Genomic DNA, 27,023 nt, shown 5'->3' on the forward strand with positions numbered 1-27,023 from the left:
AGTATCATCATCTGTAAAGCGGGATTAATAATTTATTCAACCTCGCAGAGTGTTAAGAGGATTAATTACGCAGTGTATGGACATTGTTTTGAAAATGTAAAGCACCATGTAATAGCACATTAGAAATAATCTGGGGCTAGTCAAAATAGCATTTGGGAAACTAAACAAAATCTGTCTACATGGAAACAACTCATTCTAAATTTCACTTATTTCACTTTCTACATCTTACTTCTCTATTTTTATCACTATTTTAATTTTTATCACTATTTATATACTTCATTTGCTGTTCCTTCTGTATTTGTATAACACAGTAATAGCTAATATTTTTATGAGAATGTTTTATTATTCCTCAATTTTATTTATTTCCATCATCTTTTTAAATGTCTTTGTGTAATTCCTCCCAGATGTTTATTCCTAATGCAACTGAAAATGCAAATGACTGACCAACAATCTTTAATGATCCATAAAAAATTGAGTTTCATATCTACTGTACTTTCAGAGATATACGGCCATATGAGAACAATACATTTAATTTATAAACGCCATTACTGGGTTTTTTGTTTTGTTTTCTAAAGCAATTTTGGTTTAAGACTTATTTTCACATAAACATTTAAAAGTTACCAGACAATGTTTTTTATCTTTTGAAATTACTATTTTGTAAGAAATTAATCTGAAAATGGGGTATTTTTCTTCACTGCGTATCTATAAAAATAACAGAATCTGCAAATTACTCATCATAGACACTGCAGTTAATGCATTCTAAGCACTTTCTAGATATCATGTTTTGTATTTTAAACTGAATATTACAAAAAAGAAAACAAATTATAATCATTGTATGCCACTACAACTACTTCAGACAGTACACTTACTTGTGACCCAGGTGTTTGAGAAAATATCCCAGTACCTTCAGAGCCTGCACCCAGATACTTTCACTTTTGGAAGCCAGTAATTTATAAATGACTCTAAAATGAAAAAAAAAAAAAAAAAAAAAATCAGTTAGCATATTCTCTGTTTACCACCAAACACCAGACATTTCCATGGAATCATTCATAGTATTGTGAAAGTAAACAATAAAATAAGAAAAGCGCTTAGAAAGGAATATATACATATATAAGTGAAAGGAAGTATGGTGGGATCACAAGCTATGCTACTGGGTTGGGGTCATGGTCCCTTTAAGGTAGGTCCCAAAATGGAGGGGAAATAATTTCAGTTTCAACCAAATGAAATTAAACAGTCAAAAGACTTCTTTCTTTGACTATTGGTCCAAATGAAGAAAAATAAACAAGACCTCCTTCAATCTAATCCAAGGTTCCACAGACACAGGGCTGCTTCCTTCAGCCAAGGTTCCAGTTGGAACAAAAACAAAACAACATTCTACAGTCCTTGAGCAGTAGGACAGTTCTGCTGTGTTCAAGATGAGTGATTAATTCCCCAATTAGGCCTTTAAGCTAGCCAAGGCCAGGTTCAGGAGTTTTATGCGGCAGCAGGAAACCAGAGAGCACTCCTCTACCTCGCAAAACTTCACACTAACTTTCCCAACCTGGAAGCCCCCCCTTCTTTTTTTTTAAATGGTTTCTGCCATGGGCGGTGGGTATAATAGGCCAGGGAAGGCTTAGTCTTCCCTAGTGCTGCCGTCGACCTGCCGCTGGACACCTGAGCCACAGTGGCCTCACCCCTTCCCCGAGACACCCACCATCTCCTCCACTCCTGCTCCCCCGCCCACTCCCCGGAGGTCCCCGCTGCTAGCTACATCCCTCCTGCTCAGGGTGGCAAGAGCCAGCAAAGTGAGGAGTCTCGGCTGGGTTTTCTGGGGGCGGGGCCGTCAGGGGCGGCAGGAGCTAGTGCTTGGGTGGCGAGCGGCTCGGCCCGGCGCTGGTGCGGGCAGCGGCTCGGCTGAGAGAGGGCCTTCAGGGGCGGGCGCTAGGTAGGCTAACCAGGCGATGGGCCGGCCTGGCACTGGTGGTGGGGTCCAGCGGCTTGGGCGGAGGAGAGCTTCAGGGGCAGAGGAGCCATGACTCGGCGGGGGGGGGCATCAGAAGCGGGGGGGACTGCCCAGCACTTGGGGAGCCTGGCTGCTCGGGGGAGGGAGGGAGAGGAGCGGTGGGTCGGGGGGGTTGCTGGTGGCGGCGGCTCGGACCAATGTGACTGGGGTGGGTGAGTGGGGGCTCCTGTTGTCGTGGGGCCCCCTCAGGGCTTCTTCTTTTACTGGGGGTGGGTTCAGGGCTCCGGCATGCGGGGAGGGGAGGGGGTCCTTGGGTGGAAGAGGCAGGGCTGGCTAGCTAGTCTCCCCAAAGCAGGGGTTCACCCACCATCCCATGGTTTCTGCCACTTATCAACTCCAGCTTGCAGCAGACTATGAAGTCATAGCTACCAGTTCTTTTCTCCATGATTTGCATCTTAGGCGGTCTTTCAGGGCTAGCTTCCTCCTTTCAGCGCAGTGAGGGAATTTTGCTGTTTTTTGGTCTGCACACAGATTGGGCACATATACCCAATCTTAAGAAGTTACATTTAATTATGCAAATACTAAAACTATTTATCATACGCAATATACACACCATTTAAGGGTGACCACTGTATATATCCAGAACCCTACATTGTCATAGATTCATACAGTATCAGGTAAGACAGGACATTAGATCATCTAGTCTGACCACCTATATAATGCAGAGTACAGAATTTGACACAATTACCCGTGTTGAGCCCGATAACTTGTGCCTGACTAACATCTTCCAGAAAGGCTTTGAGTCTTAATTTCATAGAATCATAGGACTGGAAGGGACTTTGAGAGGTCATCTAGTCAGTCCCCGTCACTCATGGCAGGACTAAGTATTATCTAGACCATTCCTGACAGGTGTTTGTCTAACCTGCTCTTACAAATCTCCAATGATGGAGATTCCACAATCTCCCTAGGCAATTTATTCCAATGTTTAACCACCCTAACAGTTAGGAAGTTTTTCTAAATGTCCAATCTAAACCTCCATTGCTTCTTGCCCTAGCCTCCAAGGTAAAGAACAACAATTTTTCTCTCTCCTCCTTGTAACCATAGGCACTGATTCTGTGTGTGACTCACACCTGGGGAAAAATTAGTGGGTGCTTTGCACCCACCGGCAGGCAAGTTCCCCTCCCCCTTCTATTCCCCTGCAAGCATGCTGCATCCCCGTTCCTCTGCCTACCTCCCAGCATTTCCCACCTAGCCGCTGTTTGGCAGCGTTAGCATGCTCCGGGAAGGAGGGGGAAGAGCAGAAACGTGGCATGCTCAGGGGAGGAGGTGGGGCCGGGGTGGGGATTTGGGGAAGGAGTTGGAATAGGGGCAGGGAGGGGGTGGAGACTTTGGGGAAGGGGTTGGAATGGGGGTGGGACCTCAGGGAAGGGGTGGAGTCGGGGTGGGGCCGGGGGCAGAAAGGGCAGGTCGAGCACCCACGGGAAAGAGGGGAAGTCGGCACCTATGCTTGTAACAATCTTTTATGTACTTGAAAACTGTTATCATGCCTCCTCCCTCTCAGTCTTCTCTTCTCCAAACTATACAAACCCAGTTTTTTCAATTATCCCTCATAGGTCATGTTTTCTAGACTTTTAATCATTTTTGTTACTCTTCTCTGGACTTTCTTCAATTTGTCCACATTTCCTGAAATGTGGCATCCAGAACTGGACACGATACTCCAACTGAGGCCTAATCTGCGTGGTGTTGCTTATAAGACTCTTGCTAATACATCCCAAAATGATGATCACTTTTTTTTTTGCAACAGTGTTACTCTGTGGACTCATATCTAGCTTGTGGTCCACTATGACCACCAGATCTCTTTCCACAGTACTCCTTCCTAGGCAGTCGTTTCCCATTTTGTATGTGTGCAACTGATTGTTCCTACCTAAATGAAGCATTTTGCATTTGTCCTTATTGAATTTCATCCTATTTACTTCAGACCATTTTTCCAGTTTGTCGAGCTCATTTTGAATTTTAATGTATTCTTCAAAGCACTTGCAACCCCTCCCAGCTTGATATCGTCCACAAACTTTATAAATGTACTCTCAATACCATTATCTAAATCAGAGATGAAGATATTGACCAGAACTGGATTCAGAACTGATCCCTGTGGGATCCCACTCGTTATGCCCTTCCAGCATGACTGTGAACCACTGATAACCACTCTCTGAGAATGGTTTTCCAACAAGTTTTGCACCCACCTTATAGTAGCTCCATCTAGGTTGCATTTCCCATGTTAGTTTATGAGAAGGTCATGCGAGATAGTATCAAATTTTATAGAATTTGAAGATATCAAGAGATGGGGAATCCACCATTTACACTGTAGATTGTTCCAATAGTTAATCACCCTGACTTTAAACATTTATTCCTTATTTCTAATATGAATTTGTCTGGCTTCAGCTTCCATTGGTTCTTGTTATGCCTTTCTCTGCTAGTTTAAAAAACTCTAAGTACCTGGTATTTTATACTTGTACACTAATGAAGTCTCTTCTCAATTCCCTCTAAGAGAAACTATACAGATTGAGCTGCAAGCCTCTCACTTTCAGGCCCTCAAATAATTTTTGTGGCTCTTTACTGCACCCTCTCCAATACTTAAAAAATGTTGGCACGAGAATGGAACACAGTATTCTAAAATTGATATTACTAATGTCTTATACAGAGGTAAAGTCACATTCCTACTCCTAACTTTCCTGATCCAAGGATTTCATTAGCCTTTTTTACCACAGCATCGCACTGTGGAGCTCATGGTGAATTACTTGTCCACTGGACGCCTAAATCCTTTTCAGTCACTGATTTCCAGAATACATTCTGTAGGCAGTCTGCATTTCCCCCCTAGATATATGACCTAGCATTTGGCTATATTAAAACACATATTTCTGAAGGGGCCCAGGTTACCAAATGATCCAGATTGCTCTGTAGGATTGTTCTCATTATTATTTACCACTCTGCCAATCTTTGTGTCACCTAGAAATCTCATCACCAATGACTTTATATCTACTTCCATATCATTGAAGAAAATGCTGAATAGTGTCAGGCCTAGTAGAGATCCCTGCAGAGCCACCCTAGAAACACCAATGATGATTCCCCAATTAACATTTTTTTTAAATCTGTCGTTCAGCTGTTCTTAATCAATATTACATATTTTTAAAAAAAATCATAATGCTGTATAGTACCAAGTCAAATGTCTTACAAAAGTCTGCATGTATTCAATCTATGCTGGGGTGCCGGAACCAGCCCCCCCACTTTTAAAAGTGGGAGGGCCATGCCACCTTTTAAACATGGGCATAGTTTGGGGGACAGGGGGCTGCATTTCCCCCCAAACTATGAGTATCAAGCAGGCACAAGTGTAGCCCCTGACAGTGGTGGCAGCCTCTTCCCGGTGAGCGGGGCCTTAGCTCCCCATCACCATGAGGCCTGGCCCCTATCCACGGCCCCGCCCATGCTTCTTCTCTTCTCCCTGAGGCTCCCACCCCCTGGCCAGGCCAGACGCCAGAGATGAGCCATGGTAAGAGCCACCCAGGGAGTCCGAGCCGCTGTGGGGAACCCTGGACTCCCCACCTGCTCTGAGCAGGGGACTGGGGTGCCTGAGAGCAGCCTCCAACCCATGTCCTCACCCCCCAGGCTGCACCGTCCAGGTAGGGTTGCCAGTCCTCCAGGATCAACTTGGAGTCTCCAGGAATTAAGGATTAATCTTTAATTAAAGATGATCATGTGATGAAACCTCCAGGAATACTTCCAACCAAAATTGGAGACCTTGCGATCAGGGCAGGGAGAGGGCTCAGGTCTCCCCACAGCGGCCTGGGCTCCCTGGATGGCTCTTACCACTGCCCTGCTCTCGCTTCAGCTAGGGGGTGGGGCCTCTGGGGGAAGAGCAGAAGAGGCAGGGCCTCATGCCCCACCACTTCTACCAAGGTTCCAGCGCTGTTGATCAATGGCTTTATAAACCAAACTTGTAATCTCTTTAAAAAATGGAGATAAGGATTGACATGCCCTATTTTCCATAAAACCACACTGACTGGAATTAATCAACTATCCATTCTTTACCACTTTATTAACTGAATATTGTATCAGCTTTTCCATTATTTTGCCTGGGACTGATGTCAGGCTAGCCTGACTAGCCGGGTTAGCCTGCTTGACCTTTTTTATATTGCCACAATATAATCACTCTTCCAGTCTTCTGGAATTTCACCAGAATTCCAAGATTAAAAATTAACACCAGTGGGCCAAAGATATCCTCAGCTAACTCTTTTAGAATTCTTGGGTGCAAGTTATCCGGGCTGATTTAAAAATATTTATTTCTAGTAGATGCTATTTAACATCCTCCATATCTTTCCATTTACACTCTAGAGAGATTAGGTCACAAGATAAGTCAGTATTTGTTTGAGCCACTATTGTTTAAAAACATATTCTATGTATGAGGATAAAGCAAAGAAGAATTAAACAGTGAAAGTATGTTGGCTTTACTAAAAAGTCAACTTTAGACATTACTTTACTCATTTTCATCTGGACTGTTGGGGAACAACCCTGCAATTTGCCAGGATGACCAACTGGATGACCTGAAAGGTCATTCTTATCTTTTTCTTCTCTTCTATGAGACTGATTCTTTTTCATGTGTATACTCGGTTCCAATGATTAGACTTCCTTTTGACTCTAAATTATACCAGACCCTTTGTCTAGAATAAATAAAAACAAATAACTTTCAAAATCAAATGCATTCCCAGGTTACCTAAACCATGATCTGTTCACCAGTTGTTACTCTTACTCTTTTCCCATCTCTTCTTTCCATAATCACCATTTCTTTGGCCATTTCAGATGACTTAACTCCTCCAGTTCAGCTACTGGCCCTTCACCATATAAGGGGGTGTCCTCTTAGAAAAGTGTTGGAACAGAGCCAGAAAGAAATACTGAACAAGTCACAGCTGAACAAAAGTATGGCAGAAAACTAAATTCTGCTAGCAATAACTAGATGGATCCCATCTCTTGATTTTGATTGTTGGCATTGTTAATTAAACCGTTTCAAATATAAAGACTTCCATGAAGATTTTAATATTTTTAAGACATTGTTTGACTAAACTACCTTAAAAAGCAGCTGTTGTGCAGGTTAGTAGCTGTTTTTTTACACAGTATCTCAGTCATACTGAAATTATTTTTCAGAATATCACAAGACAAAGAATCCACATTAAAACACATTTATTATTTTAAAATATTGACCTATTTTGTTACTATGTTAGATATAAGAAAATACCAAGATAGCACTGTTTGTCTTATTGTAGTCAATTATAAATTACTGACAAACATATTTACTGTAGAGACACTATTTTTCAGCTTCTGGATAGAATACGAATATAAGTTCAACTCAGAAAAATGTTTTAAAAAATGACTAAAATTAGTCTACTGTAACAGTTAAAAAAGGGAACTTTCATACCCATATCTGTATTTTTCAGTGTACCTTGTGAGTGGCACATTATATTCCAGATTGAATTGCAAATAAAAAAAATAATTTATCCCCAAACATGTCTAGTTTTATAAACAGGACCCCAGCTGAAATATTTTCACTTAAATCTCCCCATGACATGTTATAAAAACTTTCATGTTTTGAAAGAATAAAATGCTAGATTTAGTATATTCATAAATGTATTTGTACTCCAAAAGCAAGCAATCACACTTTTTATGTATGTGGGAAAGGAAGCAGGTTGGAGGGAGATTAGTTTCAAAGTATATTGTCATTTCTCCATCTTACCGTATCCCGTTTCTTTGATCAAATGCAGGTATCATAGATGCTGGATGTTCTGACATTAGAGCCACTAGCAACTGCAGCACATCATGAATATTTTCATCCTGTGTGACAAGCATCAAAATCTTTTAGAAAAAATTCTTAATTGAATGCTTTCCATAAAGTTGGTACAATTGATTACAGTAAAAGATAAGTAATTATAGAAACCTACCTCATGCATTGTTAATAAGTAATTTAATATACTCTGCAGCTCATCTTCCTTGACTCCTCTATCCTAAAAAAGAATGGATATTTCTTCATAGAGAGCTTAAATTCTTCACACTCTGCCTAAGAAAACTTTTGACTACAAAGTCTCTCTAAAATTGGATACCATTAAAAACTAACAACGCCTAGAATTATCTTATGAATGAAGTACCAGCTAAAGTCAAAGGGCTAAATTATCTCCTCCACTCTACCCATATACCACTTGGACAGTGCAAAAGAGTGTCCCTGTCCCCACTGTACGGGATTTGTAGTGTGTGGGGGGGGGAGGTCTGCAGTGGACAAAGCTAGCATTGCCAACTACAGCCCATTCCCACAGTTCCCAAATAAAGGGGCATATCTGAAGAAAGAAAGAATGAGAGAAGAGGTATGGGCAGAACACACTGAACCTTGCACCCTGGTTATTCTCAAATGACAGATGATCCATGGCTTACAATGTGTCGTCTGGGACACATAAGTGCAGCTCAAAGACTACTCTAAACTGCACCAGGGCCAGACAGAATCAAGAAGTTGTAAGTAACTTCCTGACTGACCTCTCCCCTTCTTGTACCAATTAGATCTCTACCACAGTGTCCCAGAATAGAGAATCTGGCCCAAATGCTTTAAAGGATTCTATAGAGCAGGTTAGGAGTCTGTACCTTTTTGGTCTAAAAATAAATGTGTTGAAACAGATATAAAAGCAATGTAGTATGACTGATATGAAATATCCTAAAAGTTAATTCACTGTAGGTGTGGGTTGTTTTGTTTTGTTTTGGGGTGATGGGGGGGGTTAAGAAGTATTATTGGCACAGACCAATTCATAATATTAATAAGGTTTAGACAAAATAATTGCCAGGAATTATGTATCTAGTGCTTCATTAGAAACTACTCAATATCTACCTTGGGCCTTCAAGTTTGTTACATTTATCAAATTGCTAACACTCTCAAATAAGATTATTTTACCTTCAATATAAGCTGTTTCAAAAACAGAAGCATAAATGCCCGTAGTGATATGATTTCTTTCTGTGATGGCCGAGGACCTTCTGAGAGAAACAAAAAACACCACCTTTTAAATGTACTATATGTACCTGCTCTTTGTGACAGCAGCATTTTCAAGGGATTGCAGTAGATTGAGTACTGTGCTAACTACACGAAAGTTAGCATCTGCAAATAACACAAACTTTTCAGAATTATATTATGTAGAACCAAAATTCCTGATGTGATAATGTTTCCTTTTCAATGAAAAACTAATCACAGTTTTTACAGAGGCACAGAAACATCAAATGTTAGGCAATGAAAATCTAATATGGGCTAACAATAACTAAGCCATTAAAGTTATACCAGTTGGACGGAACATTATACAGAAGGTTTTTTTTTTTTTTTTTTTTAATTCTAACCTGATTGTGGCATTACTTGCATGAAAGACTAATCCTATATAATCAAAGAGAAATTTCCAGTTCAATAAAATAATAGACCCATGGCCTGCTAAAAATACATTGTCTACAATAGTTTATAACCAGTATTTCTCCATTCAAACAAGAGTTCTTAATAAACAGACTATAAAAAAAAACTAAAAAACTCAATGGAAGTTAACAATAAGATGCAATAAACATCACTGTCTATTCATTTGTCCTTTTTTCTTTTTGATTCCCCATTCATCTCCTATACTAGTATATTGTATGTTAAATTAGAAAACGCCCTTGCATCTTTCCCACCTTTTTGGTGATGCCTAGCACACAATTTGTGAGGTATAAATAAAATAGCCTAGCTTACTTTTTCAGGAAAAATTTAACTTGCACAAAATAACATTCTTTATTTCAGTGGCTATATTTCTGTCCCATTTCATGGATGAAACATTATTAGGAACCACTGTGAAGCACATTTTCTAGTCTCTGAGGTCTTTGTCTGAAATATAGTCTCTGCCTTACACAGGGTATTTGAAGATATGGACATTGTTATTAGATCCAACCCAAAAGAAGCAGTCTTTTATATAGAGAAAAATATTTTTATACACGTGACCTCTTCCCACATAAAATGCAGAGATGAATTTGGATTTCAAGGTGGTAGCCTGCAACTACATCTACTGACGCATGAATTATTATAGTGATACTGTGCTCCCAGCCAAAAGGTCCTACCATGCTATATTCTATGTGCTTGCATCATTGTGGTCAGAAAGCATATCCCTAATTACTTCAGATATATGCATCTCCTCATGTCTCTCCATGTCAACCCACATAAGTTCCACTGGCGGAGTAGTGTTAGTCTACTTCTCCATACTGTGGAAGCAGTATTTTCTCCAAAGTCTAGACTAAGGCACTGAACCTCCTCCTGAGAGATTATAATGAAAGAACCTCAAAACAAAACTTAAATCATGGGAGATAGCCAAGGGTGTGATACTGATGAGAAGAAAAAGACAGGAAAGATTTCTAGGAGAAACAAATTTTAAGGAGTCATTTGCAGGAAGGTATCCCAAACTAACAGGTACTAGGAACCTAATCATAGAAAGGTTAGCTTCATATCGATGTTCCAATACTTGTTAATATATCTAGAGATGTGAGTGAGTCACATTCAATGTTTTAGCAGATGATGATCAAAACTCTGTTTGCTGTCAGGTTATAGTCCAAACACTGAAAAAACATATTCCCTCCTTCCAGTTTACTACTACTTATTATTGGTATTCTGGTTGCCTAGAGCCTAAGGCTCTGTAGTAGGCACCATACAAACAGAACAGAAACAGTTCCTGTCCAAAACAGATTGGGACAAAGTCAGACTAGGCAACTGCAAGAGAGTGGTCCTGTTTGATTCCAGGAAGTGGACGAGTGCAAGCCTGCCCGTAGCTAACGGCTCCTCCCCCAGCCTAAGGAGGGGGAGCTCCTGACCCTGGGACTCAAATAAATACAGGACAACAAAAAAGAAAACAACAACAGGTGTGAAGGTCAAAGGGGCAAAAGTACGGAATCTGAACGGGACACCGAGCAGAGAACTCCGGACTGCACCCACTGCTCCTCAAAGGTGTCAAAGGGTCTCCCTCACGCAGCAAAAGGAACAGGCATCAGGTATAGAGGTGAACCGCACCAGGTATATGCCTGTGCTTACAGCTCCACGAGGAAGGCACCAACTGGAATACAGACTGGCCCACCGGGGTTCCTTACCTTCAACAGATGGCAGTAGGTCCCGCCACTTAGTATTGGGGTGGGACACGAGGGTGAGGAAATGGAGAGTATGGAGCATGAGTGTGTACGTATGTGCCCTTGGCATGGTTTGAAAGTGAACTGACTGCAGATCGCACAGCCGGCTCCAGGTATGATGGCTGGGGGGAAGGGCTCACGGGTAGGGGTGCAAGATAGTGGTGGAAGGCAGATATGTTAGCCTTAGAATGATAAAGGCCCTTTTTCCTATAAGCTGGAAAGGGGTTACACCTCAGGACAAATAGGGACATCTGAACCCAATAAAGGGCTGCCTGAGACCTTTAAAAACCCTTGCTTTGGCCAGAGAAGGGGAGGAGAGACAAGCTGCTGCAGAGCTAGTGGCAGCAGGGATATAGGCTTCTCTGGGATGAGAGGCAGTTCTCCTCCCGATAGGGGAAACAACCAAAACTGAGTGCCCTGTTAGGGGAATGACCGACACCTCAGCTAACAACAGGTCAACAACACTGCACCCCCATGCCCAGCGAGGGGACAGGGAAAATGTCCCCCTTTGTTTTGTGTTTGAAAATTGGTTTCTTTTTGTTTGCTGGAGGAGCACTCCTTGTACCTGCCCTGAGGCCTACCTTGAAAATACTGACAGGAGAACAACAGAGGAGGAAGACACCCACTGTACAGAGTGGGGCTGATTTACAACAGCCCCCAGCACTGCCAGAGCGGGAAATGCTAGGAGGTGTCTTGCCACAAGATGATCATAATCTAAATTTAAAACAAGAAGACTCAACAGGTGGATAAAACAAACAGATGGGAGGAGCACAAGGGAACAGTAAGATAGTTATGAACAGCAGAACAAGCAATGATCACAGCAGTTACAGCACACCAGCTGCTTAATACTAGACTGGGTACAACAATACTGGAAAGTAGGGAAGCTAAGTAAATTGGATTCTGCTGCTGTAAATTTGCCACTTTTATGAGTCTCATTTGGCTTTGATGCTAGTAAAGCGACTAACGCAGACACAGCCTTATTTTCTGGAATGTAGTACTGCAATCCCCAGAGTTCAAAAATAATAAATCAGACCTTAAAGACTATGAGGTAACAAAAACAAACTACGACCATCATCTCAATTTTTGAGCCAAAGGTTAAATCACAGATTTCTGATTTTTTTAAAAATCATCCTCTCTGTCTCCAATGTGAGAGACACAATTACAGTGTTGTCTTCTTTCACAAGTTTATCAAGAGTAATCCAATTCTGGCCCCTGCTGCGGGACCTCTCATTAGAAGACCCAAACAAAACCAAGGTCCTATTGTGCTAGACCCTGTAGAACACACAGCAAGAGGTAGTCCCTGCCTGAAAGAACATACAATCTAGTGTAAAGCATGGTGATGAATTTGTCACGTGGGAGCTGGCACTAGGACCAGGCAACTCAAATCGTTTAGTGGTATGAAACTTCCATTAGATGGGAGTAACTGTTAATCTCTGCAGAGCTGAACCTGATTCAAACTAGTGAACTACAGGTGAAAAGCTTTATATCTCATTAGCAATGTCCTGAGGCCAGAAAGTGCCCAGTAAATGCTAACACCACACCTTAGAGAATGAGGCTTGCTTTCTGGTAAGATAAGCTTATTAAATCACATGCTAACCCTTTTGGAGCTTACACAGGCAGGTTCTTCCCTTCTCTGGAGATAGGCAAAATTTCTCCCTTACATTGCACTCAGTCTCAAACACACTCTATAATAAATTGCCACCTCCTGCTCTTAAAGGGAGAGCTCCCATTACCCAAAATATAAACACTAAAAACACAACAAGAAAAATATTAGCACAACACCCAAATTCACTTCTAAATACTTTTTGCAATATGAAATCATTCCAACAATTACTTCAGGCTCCTCACATTAACTTTTATGCATCTGCGTGTATATATTTTTTCATCCCCACATGGGACACCAGCAGGGTTTGATAAACAGCCTTCAGATCCACTGCACAGACCTCTTCTACTTCAGCAATATAGGAGTAATTGATTGTAAGTGGGACAGCATGTGTATGGAGGAGTATGTAGAGGGAGATAGAACACATACTTTGTTAGCATACTACATAAGTATTTGTGATACGGCAGAATGCTCGGCATCAGGATTCTGAGCTTCTATTCCTGGATCTGGGATCACAATGTGATCTATTGGCTATAAGCAGCATAACCAAATATAACAACCCCTCTGTTTGGGTCTTCTGCTAGGACTGCACATGGGGCCTCCGGATTTAAAAAGCATGAGCCTCAGGCTAATAAACTAGACTTTTTAGCATTGAAGCAATATCAGAATCATTAATTCTTAACACGTGGCCTCTCCACCACAGGTGACAGAACCAGAGGGGGTTGATGTGGGTCTCAGAAACACCTAATTTAATTTTTTTCTGTAAGATTATGTGACAAAGTGGATCAGACCTGGGTTCATCAGATTGAAGACATGGGTTCAATTACCAGAAATGCCAGAACAGATGTTATGCAAGTTGCTCATCTGTGAAATGGGTGAATGATAGTAATTCTCTCCTCTCCCTCCCCGCCCCCCGCATCTCTTATTCCCCAACATAACAGTATGACGTTTTGGGTTCACAATAAGGGTTGTGAAGGGCCCGTTAACAGCAAAAGAGGTGGATGAGAGTTCACAGTTTATAAACTTGTACATTCCTCTAGATTACAAAGCACCAGTAGGGGAAAGTCTTTCTCTGATTTTGTTTCTCGTAAGTCATGGGAAGACTAGAGCTTTTCATCTAACGGCTTGAAGCAGGAGCCAAAATCATGTTATTTATTATAAATTTGTGAGAGTTAGTAACACTGAGAATAAAAGAAATGAGACTTTTTTCTTAACTTGCGAATATTATTCTCTTCCCCCCTTTTTCTTGTTTCTCTCACTTCTTGCTGTGGTGGACAGACGTCAATTATTACAAGTTATTTTTAATATTGGGTAGATATGAACTTGAATTTTAATGAATATTACTACATAGTTACCAGCATGTTATAGCCAGTATGCTTGAATATAAAAATACATATTGTTTAGCTAGTTATGTTACAAATTGTAGAAGCTAATCAAAGAAATTCGGGGAGGGGGGTGTTTGTCTCTCACGGAAAAGCACATGTTAGGAAGACAACCCCTCCTTAGCCAGAAAACCTTGTTTATAAACACCCTAAGAGTATTTATACAAATTCAAAAGAGCTGTATTTTAAACTTTATCTTGGTTTAACGTTCTATGCCAATTTCTTTTATTTTATGTTTTGAAAAATGGATGTAAGCTTGTTTATTGTGACTGATGTTTTGTATAAAAATATTGATAAGACTTTTAATTGTAAAGACTGCAACTGGTAAACAGAAGGAGGACTTCAAAGAGAAGCAACACTGAAGTCCTTATCAAAGCATAAAACGTAGGGGTAAAGTAGGCATTTAGGTTATTTCTTAAATGTTGAAATGGAAAGCACCTTTGTGAAATACATACTTACAAATATGTTAGATAAGTACAGAGCTTCTAGTATCATTGCTATATACATGGTAAAATGCTTTACCTGTCAACATGGAATCAAATGATCTTACTAAACTAATTACAAGTGTAAGAAGACATTTAAGAATAGAATATTTGTATTAATGGGAAAATTAATTAATTACTGGTAGCACTCAAGCAACTCGCTCACCCAACTCAGGAAGACAAGAAAAATAATTGCTTCAAAATTATTATAATGAATCAGCAACTACATTGAGAACTATTTAAGCTAAAGACTTTCTCAGAATTATTTTAAAAGACTGTTCATATAAAAACTTTTACATAAAAGACCTTAAACGCAAAAAAGAAGCTTACAAGAAGTGGAAGACTGGACAAATGACCAGGGAGGAGTATAAAAATATTGCTCAGGCATGCAGGAGTGAAATCAGGAAGGCCAAATCACACTTGGAGTTGCAGATAGCAAGAGATGTTAAGAGTAACAAGAAGGGTTTCTTCAGGTATGTTAGCAACAAGAAGAAAGTCAAGGAATGTGTGGGCACCTTAATGAATGAGGGAGGCAACCTAGTAACAGAGGATGTGGAAAAAGCTAATGTACTCAACGATTTTTTTGCCTCTGTCTTCATGAACAAGGTCAGCTCCCAGACTGCTGCACTGGGCAGCACAGTATGGGGAGAAGGTGACCAGCCTTCTGTGGAGAAAGAAGTGGTTTGGGACTATTTAGAAAAACTGGATAAGCACAAGTCCATGGGGCCGGATGTGCTGCATCCGAGGGTGCTAAAGAAGTTGGCGGATGTGATTGCAGAGCCATTGGCCATTATCTTTGAAAACTCATGGCGATCGGGGGAGGTCCCGGATGACTGGAAAAAGGTTAATGTAGGGCCCATCTTTAAAAAAGGGAAAGAGGAGGATCCGGGGAACTACAGGCCAGTCAGACTCACCTCAGTCCCTGGAAAAATCATGGAGCAGGTCCTCAAGGAATCAATTCTGAAGCACTTAGAGGAGAGGAAAGTGATCAGGAACAATCAGCATGGATTCACCAAAGGCAAGTCATGCCTGACTAACCTAATTGCCTTCTATGAGGAGATAACTGACTCTCTGGATGAGGGGAAAGCAGTGGATGTGTTATTCCTTGACTTTAGTCTCCCACAGTATTCTTGCCGCCAAGTTAAAGAAGTATGGACTGGATGAATGGATTATAAGGTGGATAGAAAGTTGGCTAGATCATCGGGCTCAATGGGTAGCGATCAACGGCTCCATGTCTAGTTGGCAGCCGGTTTCAAGCGGAGTGCCCCAAGGGTCAGTCCTGGGGCCGGTTTTGTTCAATATCTTCATTAATAATCTGGAGGATGGCGTGGACTGCACTCTCAGCAAGTTTGCAGATGACACTAAACTGGGAGGAGTGGTAGATACGCTGGAGGATAGGGACAGGATACAGAGGGACCTAGACAAATAGAGGCAACAAAAATGATTAGGGGGCTGGAGCACATGACTTATGAGGAGAGGCTGAGGGAATTGGGATTGTTTAGTCTGCAGAAGAGAAGAGTGAGGGGGGATTTGATAGCAGCCTTCAACTACCTTGTCATAACTATAAAGGGAAGGGTAATAGCTGTCCTGTGTACAGTACTATAAAACCCCTCCTGGCCAGAGACTCCAAAATCCTTTTCCCTGTAAAGGGTTAAGAAGCTCAGGTAACCTGGCTGGCATCTGACCTAAAGGACCAATAAGGGGACAAGATACTTTCAAATCTTGGGGGGGGGAAGGCTGTTGTTTGTGTTCTTTGTTTGGGAGTGTGTTCGTTCTCGGGACTGAGAGGGACCAGACATCAATCCAGGTTCTCCACATCTTTCTAAACAAGTCTCTCCTATTTCAAACTTGTAAGTAAATAGCCAGGAAAGGCGTGTTAGTTTTCCTTTGTTTTCTCAACTTGTAAATGTACCTTTTACCAGAGTGTTTATCTTTGTTTGCTGTATTTTGAACCTGAGACTAGAGGGGAGTCCTCTGAGCTCTTTAAGTTTGATTACCCTGTAAGGTTAATTTCCATACTGATTTTACAGAGATGATTTTTACCTTTTTCTTTAATTAAAAACCTTCTTTTTAAGAACCTGACTGATTTTTCCTTGTTCAAGATCCAATGGGTTTGGATCTTGATTCACCAGGAGTTGGTGGGAGGAAGGAGGGGAATGGTTAATTTCTCCTTGTTTTAAGATCCAAGGGGTTTGGATCTTGATTCACCAGGAGTTGGTGAGAGGAAGAAGGGGAATGGTTAATTTCTCCTTGTTTTAAGATCCAAGGGGTTTGGATCTTGATTCACCAGGAGTTGGTGGGAGGAAGGAGGGGAATGGTTAATTTCCCCTTGTTTTAAGATCCAAGGGGTTTGGATCTGTTTTCACCAGGGATTTGGTGAAGGTTTTTCAAGGTTTCCCAGGAATGGAATCCATTGAAATGGTGGCAGCAGAACCAGAGCTAAGCTGGTAGTTACACTTAGAAGTTTTCATGCAGGCCCCTACATTTGTACCCTAAAGTTCAAAGTGGGGATACAGCCTTGACATGGTGGATTAGCGGTGGGATCATTTTAAACCCAAAAGCCCGTGAGATTTTTTTTCCTTCTAGCTGCTTGGAAAGCCGAGCTGGAAGTAGATAGATGCATATCTTATCTCTCCTTGCCTGAAGGCAGAGGTGTTAGTTTTTTTAACAGGTCCTTTGTTAAGAAAAGTGTTCAAATGAGCAAACAAAGGTAAAAAGAATTTACAAGCTGAATTGTTTTTTTTTTCTTTTTACATCCTCGGGAGTAGCTAGTTAGAAAGTCTCTGTTAACTCAGCAGCAGCCAGAGCTGAGAGCTTCCCAGTTTCAGTCAACTGCAGAGGGGGTGACTCAGCACAAGAAAACAGGAAAATGACTACCAAAGAAGTAGCTAAAAAAATAGAACTGGCCAAACTAGAAGCAGAAGAAAATGAAAAAAAACATCAGAGACTGCTTCAATTAACAAAACTCAAGACAGAGCAAAGAGAAAGAGAAGAAAAAGCCAAAAAGGAGGCCCACAAGAGAGAGATGGAGCTGAAAGAAAAAGAGATGGAGGAGAGAGAAAAAGAAAGGAAACATGAACTGGAACTAGCAAAGGCTAAGCAAGCTTTCACCCCCATCCCTGTTCCTAAGCCGTCCACCAGGGCCCCGTCTGGGTTACCAGAGACCCAGACAAAGGTGGTGGAACCGGATCCCCTGCCAACAACTGCAACAGCCGTAGTGGATCCAATCCCAGAGACCCAACCAAAGCCAGTCCCAGAACCGGAACTGGCAACGCAACCAGCACCAGAACCATTGCCAGCCCTGAGTCCAGCGCTTGCAAACCCGTCTACAACTCCAACGCCAGAGGGCACCAGCGAGCCTGAACTGGCAGAAGCAGCAAATAACCCTACCCAAGAGGCTCAGCCAGAGCCTGAAATACCACATAGTGCACCAGCGGACAGCTGTTCACAGTCAATGGAAACAGCCCCAGCACCTGCATCGCTTCCAGAGGGACCAAGCCCCAGTCCACAGTCCAAGGAGGAACTGATGTCTCCAGCATCAAGGGAACAGTTCCAGGCCGAGCAGGAAGCAGATGACAGCCTTCAGAAAGCTTGGGCGGCGGCGCAGAGCACCCCACCGCCTCTCAGCTCTTCTAACCGATCCCGGTTTGTTGTAGAACAAGGACTTTTATACAAGGAGACTCTTTCTGGTGGGCACCAGGAAGACTGGCATCCTCAAAGACAGTTGGTAGTTCCCACTAAGTATCGGGTAAAGCTCTTGAGCTTAGCCCATGATCATCCCAGTGGCCATTCTGGGGTGAACAGAACCAAAGACCGGTTGGGAAAGTCCTTCCACTGGGAGGGAATGGGCAAGGATGTTGCTAAATATGTCCGGTCTTGTGAGGTGTGCCAACGAGTGGGAAAGCCCCAAGACCAGGTTAAAGCCCCTCTCCAGCCACTACCCATAATTGAGGTCCCATTTCAGCGCGTAGCTGTGGATATTCTGGGTCCTTTCCCAAAGAAGACACCCAGAGGAAAGCAGTACGTACTGACTTTCATGGATTTTGCTACCCGATGGCCGGAAGCAGTACCCTTAAGCCCTCCGACATCCTTACAGATTCGGGAACTAATTTCCTGGCAGGGACCATGGAAAACCTGTGGGAAGCTCATGGGGTGAATCACTTGGTTGCCACCCCTTACCACCATAAAACCAATGGCCTGGTGGAGAGGTTTAATGGAACTTTGGGGGCCATGATACGTAAATTTGTAAATGAACACTCCAATGATTGGGACCTAGTGTTGCAGCAGTTGCTTTTTGCCTACAGGGCTGTACCACATCCCAGTTTAGGGTTTTCACCATTTGAACTTGTGTATGGCCGCGAGGTTAAGGGGCCATTACAGTTGGTGAAGCAGCAATGGGAGGGGTTTACGCCTTCTCCAGGAACTAACATTCTAGACTTTGTAAGCAACCTACAAAGCACCCTCCGACACTCTTTAGCCCTTGCTAAAAAAAACCTAAAGAATGCTCAGAAAGAGCAAAAGGCCTGGTATGATAAACATTCCAGAGGGGTATTCTATCTGCTACCCAAGATCCATAAACCCGGAAACCCTGGACGCCCCATCATCTCAGGCATTGGTACTCTGACAGCAGGATTATCTGGCTATTTGGACACTCTCCTCAGACCCTATGCTACCAGCACTCCCAGCTATCTTCGAGACACCACCGACTTCCTGAGGAAACTACAGTGCATTGACGTTCTTCCTGAAAACACCATCCTGGCCACCATGGATGTAGAAGCACTTTATACCAATATTCCACATGAGGATGGACTACAAGCTGTCAGGAACAGTATCCCTGATGAGGCCACAGCAAGCCTGGTGGCTGAGCTTTGTGACTTTGTCCTCACCCACAACCACTTCAGATTTGGGGACAACTTATACCTTCAAGTCAGTGGCACTGCTATGGGTACCCGCATGGCCCCACAGTATGCCAACATTTTTATGGCTGACTTAGAACAACGCTTCCTCAGCTCTCGTCCCCTAGTGCCCCTCCTCTACTTGCGCTACATTGATGACATCTTCATCATATGGACCCACGGAAAGGAGGCCCTTGAAGAATTCCACCTGGACTTCAACAATTTCCACCCCACCATCAACCTCAGCCTGGAACAGTCCACACAAGAGATCCACTTCCTGGACACTACAGTACAAATAAGTGATGGTCACATAAACACCACCCTATACCGGAAACCTACTGACCGCTATACGTACCTACATGCCTCCAGCTTCCATCCAAGACACATCATACGATCCATTGTCTACAGCCAAGCCCTAAGATACAACCGAATTTGCTCCAACCCCTCAGACAGAGACAAACACCTACAAGATCTTTATCAAGCATTCGTAAAACAACAATACCCACCTGGGGAAGTGAGGCAACAGATTGACAGAGCAAGACGGGTACCCAGAAATCACCTACTACAGGACAGGCCCAACAAGGACAATAACAGAACACCACTGGCCATCACATACAGCCCCCAGCTAAAACCTCTCCAGCGCATTATCCACGACCTACAACCTATCCTGGAAAATGATCCCTCACTCTCACAGACCTTGGGAGGCAGGCCAGTCCTTGTTTACAGACAACCCCCCAACCTGAAGCAAATACTCACCAGCAACTACACACCACACCACAGAAACACCAACCCAGGAACCTATCCCTGTAGCAAACCTCGTTGCCTACTCTGTCCCCATATCTACTCTGGCAACAGCATCAGAGGACCCAACCACATCAGCCACACCATCAGGGGCTCATTCACCTGCACATCCACTAATGTCATATATGCCATCATGTGCCAGCAATGCCCCTCTGCCATGTACATTGGCCAAACCGGACAGTCCCTCCGCAAAAGAATAAATGGACACAAATCGGACATCAGGAATGGTAACATACACAAGCCAGTAAGTGAACACTTCAATCTCCCTGGTCATTCTATCACAGATTTAAAAGTCACTGTCATTGAACAAAAAAACTTCAGGAACAGACTTCAAAGAGAAACAGCAGAACTCAAATTCATTTGCAAATTCAACACCATTAATCTGGGCTTGAATAGGGATTGGGAGTGGCTGGCTCACTACAGAAGCAGCTTTTCCTCTCCTGGAATTGACACCTCCTCATCTATTATTGGGAGTGGACTACATCCACCCTGATTGAATTGGCCTTGTCAACACTGATTCTCCACTTGTGAAGTAACTCCCTGCTCTCCATGTGTCAGTATATAATGCCTGCATCTGTAGCTTTCACTCTATGCATCCGAAGAAGTGAGGTTTTTACTCACGAAAGCTTATGCCCAAATAAATCTGTTAGTCTTTAAGGTGCCACCAGACTCTTTGTTGTTATTCCAGAGAACGGTCCTTCAAAGTAGGAGACCAAGTCATGGTCTTAAAGGCGCTCCAGGCCCATAAAATGGGAGCGTCGTGGGAAGGACCATTCACGGTCCAGGAGCGCCTAGGAGCTGTTAACTATCTCATAGCCTCCCCCACCTCCAACATAAAGCCTAAGGTATACCATGTTAATTCTCTTAAGCCCTTTTATTCCAAAGAATTAAACGTTTGCCAGTTTACAGCCCAGGAAACAGATGACGCGAAGTGGCCTGAAGGTGTCTACTACAAAGAAAAAAAGGATGGTGGCGTGGAAGAGGTGAACCTCTCCACGACCCTTGGACGTCTGCAGCGACAGCAGATCAAGGAGCTGTGCACAAGCTTTGCACCAATTTTCTCAGCCACTCCAGGATGGACCGAACGGGCATACCACTCCATTAACACAGGTAATGCTCACCCTATTAGAACCCCACCCTACTGGGAGTCACCTCATGCCAAAACTGCTATTCAAAGGGAGATCCAGGACATGCTACAGATGGGTATAATCCACCCCTCTAAGAGTGCATGGGCATCTCCAGTGGTTCTAGTTCCCAAACCAGATGGGGAAATACGCTTTTGCGTGGACTACCGTAAGCTAAATGCTGTAACTCGCCCTGACAACTATCCAATGCCACGCACAGATGAGCTATTGGAAAAATTGGAACATGCCCAATTCATCTCTACTTTAGACTTAACCAAGGGGTACTGGCAAGTACCACTAGATGAACCCACTAAGAAAAGGTCAGCCTTCGTCACCCAGGCAGGGGTGTATGAATTCAATGTACTCCCTTTTGGGTTGCGAAATGCACCCGCCACCTTCCAAAGACTTGTAGATGGTCTCCTAGCGGGATTGGGAGAATCTGCAGTTGCCTACCTCGATAATGTGGCCATTTTTTCTGATTCATGGGCAGAGCACCTGGAGCACCTGAAAAAAATTTTCGAGCGCATCCAGCAGGCAGAACTAACTGTTAAGGCTAAAAAGTGTCAAATAGGCCAAAACAGAGTAATTTACCTGGGGCATCAGGTGGGTCAAGGAACTATAAATCCCCTACAGGCCAAAGTGGATGCTATCCAAAAGTGGCCGGTTCCAAAGTCTAAAAAACAGGTCCAATCCTTCTTAGGCTTGGCTGGATATTATAGGCGATTTGTACCCCACTACAGCCAAATCGCCGCCCCGCTGACAGACCTAACCAGAAAGAAACAGCCAAATGCAGTTCAGTGGACTAATGAGTGTCAAAAGGCCTTTAACCAGCTTAAGGCAACACTCATGTCTGACCCTGTGCTAAGGGCCCCAGACTTTGACAAACCATTCCAAGTAACCACAGATGCGTCCGAGCGAGGCGTGGGAGCAGTTTTAATGCAGGAAGGACCGGATCAAAAATTCCATCCTGTCGTATTTCTCAGTAAGAAACTGTCTGAGAGGGAAAGCCATTGGTCAATCAGCGAAAAGGAATGCTATGCCATTGTGTACGCGCTGGAAAAGCTACGCCCATATGTTTGGGGACGGCGTTTCCAACTACAAACTGACCATGCTGCGCTACAGTGGCTTCATACCACCAAGGGAAATAACAAAAAACTTCTTCGGTGGAGTTTAGCTCTCCAAGATTTTGATTTTGAAATACAACACATTTCGGGAGCTTCTAACAAAGTGGCTGATGCACTCTCCCGGGAAAGTTTCCCAGAGTTAACTGATTAACAATTGTTCTTGGAATAAAACATATTGTTAGTTTTTATATAATCAGTAGTATGTGTAAAGGTACATGTGTCTTATTAACTCTGTTTTCTCCTAGAACTCCAGGAAGAAATCACAGCCAGTGTGGAACCAAACATCCAACACTATCTGTGATTTGGGGGGCGTGTCATAACTATAAAGGGAAGGGTAATAGCTGTCCTGTGTACAGTACTATAAAACCCCTCCTGGCCAGAGACTCCAAAATCCTTTTCCCTGTAAAGGGTTAAGAAGCTCAGGTAACCTGGCTGGCATCTGACCTAAAGGACCAATAAGGGGACAAGATACTTTCAAATCTTGGGGGGGGAAGGCTGTTGTTTGTGTTCTTTGTTTGGGAGTGTGTTCGTTCTCGGGACTGAGAGGGACCAGACATCAATCCAGGTTCTCCACATCTTTCTAAACAAGTCTCTCCTATTTCAAACTTGTAAGTAAATAGCCAGGCAAGGCGTGTTAGTTTTCCTTTGTTTTCTCAACTTGTAAATGTACCTTTTACTAGAGTGTTTATCTTTGTTTGCTGTATTTTGAATCTGAGACTAGAGGGGAGTCCTCTGAGCTCTTTAAGTTTAATTACCCTGTAAGGTTAATTTCCATACTGATTTTACAGAGATGATTTTTACCTTTTTCTTTAATTAAAAACCTTCTTTTTAAGAACCTGATTGATTTTTCCTTGTTCAAGATCCAAGGGGTTTGGATCTTGATTCACCAGGAGTTGGTGAGAGGAAGAAGGGGAATGGTTAATTTCCCCTTGTTTTAAGATCCAAGGGGTTTGGATCTGTTTTCACCAGGGATTTGGTGAAGGTTTTTCAAGGCTTCCCAGGAAGGGAATCCATTGAAATGGTGGCAGCAGAACCAGAGCTAAGCTGGTAGTTACACTTAGAAGTTTTCATGCAGGCCCCTACATTTGTACCCTAAAGTTCAAAGTGGGCATCCTGCCTTGACATACCTGAAAGGGGGTTCCGAAGAGGATGGATCTAGACTGTTCGCAGTGATACCTCATGACAGAACAAGGAGTAATGGTCTCAAGTTGCAGTCGGGGAGGTTTAGGTTGGATATTAGGAAAAACTTTTTCACTAGGAGGGTGGTGAAGCACTGGAATGGGTTACCTAGGGAGGTGGTGAAATCTCCTTCCTTAGAGGTTTTTAAGGTTAGGCTTGACAAAGCCTCAGCTGGGATGATTTAGTTGGGAATTGGTCCTGCTTTGAGCAGGGGGTCGGAATAGATGACCTCCTGAGGTCCCTTCCAACCCTGATATTCTATGACCACTATCATTTTTTCTTTCCAGGTCATGTTAAGATTTTTAATTTAAACTGCAACATTCAGGGATTCACTGTTAATAATTCCTTCCCTTGATTTTGTTTTAAATATCCATATAACACATTTTGAAATGGTGCAACTTCAAATAAAAATGTAAATAGCAGAAACATACCACCGAGGTTACCTGGGCAACTTGAGGAATACTCAATTTGTAATACAATCATTAAAATGCACCATCCATCATAAAGAAATAGAAAGGAGTTAACTATCTTCTTTCCTACAATTTCCACAGAAAAATAATTTAAGAGGGAAGGAATATAACTGTTAGGAACCTTACTCTCAATTGCCTACTGCTAAATGTCTTCATACACTATGGCTATAAATATCCAACCTTGTGAAAATCTCCTGTCTTGACATTTTATCACATGAGATTTAACAGAACAGAGTATGATTATAGCAGAATGGCAGCTCTGCTGTAGTTTAAAGTTAAGACCAGATTTCTGTTTAAAGTTTGACTATTCTAAGTGCTCTAAGATCTGTAATGTTACTTGAATTGCATTGAAATTTGGTGCGCTTCATGGGAGTACAGGGGAGGGGTTCCTGAGATGCGGTTCCCCCACCCCAGCTTTTGTTAACCTATTCTGGCAATGCTTTTTTGCACAGAGGGAGAGATCAAACCAGGACTCAGATCATTGCACCAAAGTTTCCAAAGTTCAGGAGTTACCCCAACACAGTGCATGGCCCAATGTGCCCTTTGGGAAAAATCAAATTAAAATGTGGTTTGGAAAAAAGTTTGCTTCTCCAGTGATGCATGCGTCAAGCAGTTCTAAGGCTCATGTCCCAGACAGATTACACTGGGCATGCATGGACAGGGGAGTTAACAGAACTTTTAGCCTCCAGCCAGTGTCAGTTCAAGTGCCACCCAGGGTAGGAATCTGGAAAAATTCACACAACATATTGCTAAAATATGACTGGAAAGTGTTTTGTTTTTGTTGGGGTGGAGGAATGTAACCAAAAGTATTTTTGTTAAAAAAAAGTGAATGATTGCTGGTAGGTGAGGCAGGAGGAGGAGGAGTGTGGGGAATAAGGTTGAGAGGCATGTGTGGTGGCATCGAGGGGGAGGGATAAATGATGATGGGTGGTAGGGGATATCAGAGGGGCTCAAGTGAAGGAGAGAAGGAGGGACACTGGGGTTGAATTCAGCAAAGAGTTTCAACTGGGGGAAAAACTGCAAAAGAAAAAAATAGAACATTTGTAAAAAATGTTTTGAAAGGACATTTGAAACATTTAGAAGGTCCTGAATATTTGTTTTGTTTTACTGAGAATAAACAAAACAATTCAGCTTTTGTTCAAAGCGGTTATTTCCCCCCTACAGTTTTTGGTTCTGCCACTGAACAAAAAAAATCAATTATTCACTCAGCTCTACTCTTGAACTGCCTTAGGAGAGAAACCCATCCATTATGATTGGTTGGTGGATTCTTGGTTAAGAACAGTTACAAAACACAACTTTAAATGGTAAAACTTACAATTTAAAGTATAAAACTGGATTTCCTTCCATGTTGTATTGCTAGTAAATAGTAAAAAAATCACTTTGTAGATCTGTCTCAATGTACAGTGTGCTGATGATGTGTGTTCCGAGGTGCTAAATTTCTAAAGTACTACATCCTTTCTTTTTTTAAAGTGTTGATTATTTGAGAAATTAAGCCTTAATTTCTACTGTACAAAATCCAAAGATGAGCATTGTTGCTTGAAATTACAAAGCAGTATCCAAGCAGCAGATCCAAAATATTTACAAAGCTACATAAACTAATCAACCTTTGAAATAATTCAAAGTGCTTGCAATTCCCATTTCAAGAGACGTATACAGAGATGACAAATATAGTTTCTGTATCGAGAGACTTCTTATATAAACTTACAAATACATTGGCTCTAGACAATATTCGTTTAACTAGAAGGTCACAAAACCACCCATATTTTGCTTCTTAAGACACTACACAGGAATAAAGCCTTAAAGCAGGTTTTATCTGTCGCTGATATTAAATCAAGCTATTGTACTAATATTAAAGAAAATGTATTTCCTTACCTCCCCAAGTAATAATGTCCAGAAAACATTAAGCATTGTAAATGTCTAAAAGAAATAGGTTTACAGTTTAATGAGACATTTCATGCTTCCAAAGATAAGTTATTTGAATGCACTGTAACATCCACAATGAATTTCTGAAATTGGCAAAATTTCCATTAAAATTTCCTCCGAATCTAAAAAGCCTTATGTCAAATTAGCTCAGAGCTTCAGTTGTCTCTGACAATGAAATGTCTTGTGTCATTTTCCCATACTGTGACATTTTTCAGTTTCTTACAGTAAAATTACTAGTCACAGACAACAGGCTTCCTTCTTTCAATACCAAATGCCACTTAAAATGTAGTGATGGTAACATTCAAGCACTGGAATTCTTATGATAAAAGTATTTTCATTTTATGAACCTTGCTTTGTATTTTTGTTATACAAAGCCACCCACCCATTTCACTGAGCGGGAAACTTGATCAAACCCATAGTATGGTGGACAACCCCAGAGATGGGGGGACCACATGTCTGGGAACATGGTGGGGGAGGGGCTCCTACTCCTTCAGAGATTCTCTGTCTCCCATTGGCCAGGCAAAGGGAGATGGGAGCTGATTGACACCCTCACTACTCCCCCTCCCCGCATTAAATTTAAACATCTATCCAGGCTTTTTAAGCCTCTTGCTACCTTTAGCTGCCTCACCCTCCTTCCCTGTAGTTGTAGTATAAGAGATGTGGTTTTCTCCTGTCCTTTTCCATGTGGGGGAGGAGAGAGATGATTCAGAAGTGTGAGAACTTATTTAAGCTGTTACAGATCTTAATGAGAAGGACTCAAATCCATCTTGGTCAGCAAGTTGGCAAGAATTGAAATGGCAACTACTATGATGCCCCTTTTTATAGCCCCACCCTCAGAACATGCTGGAGTGCTGAGGGGAGGGGTTAGAGAGGGATGCATGATTTGGTCTAACAAGC

At 42.3% G+C, this 27,023-nt stretch overlaps 1 protein-coding gene across 14 annotated transcripts in view; it reads right to left on the reverse strand.

The window, feature by feature from the left end:
- Positions 1-27,023, reverse strand: part of NBEA (neurobeachin) — an 834,265-nt gene that overhangs the window by 543,705 nt on the left and 263,537 nt on the right. For all 14 annotated transcript variants that reach the window (XM_034758618.1, XM_034758629.1, XM_034758620.1 and 11 more), the window contains exons 14-17: positions 8,919-8,998; positions 7,927-7,989; positions 7,722-7,819; positions 870-962 (exon numbers count right to left, since the gene is read on the reverse strand). In XM_034758618.1, coding sequence (XP_034614509.1) covers positions 870-962; positions 7,722-7,819; positions 7,927-7,989; positions 8,919-8,998 — 334 coding nt within the window. The remainder of the gene's footprint in view (positions 1-869; positions 963-7,721; positions 7,820-7,926; positions 7,990-8,918; positions 8,999-27,023) is intronic.

This window comes from Trachemys scripta, chromosome 1 (assembly GCF_013100865.1).
Source record: "Trachemys scripta elegans isolate TJP31775 chromosome 1, CAS_Tse_1.0, whole genome shotgun sequence".
NCBI classification, from domain to species: Eukaryota; Metazoa; Chordata; order Testudines; family Emydidae; genus Trachemys; species Trachemys scripta.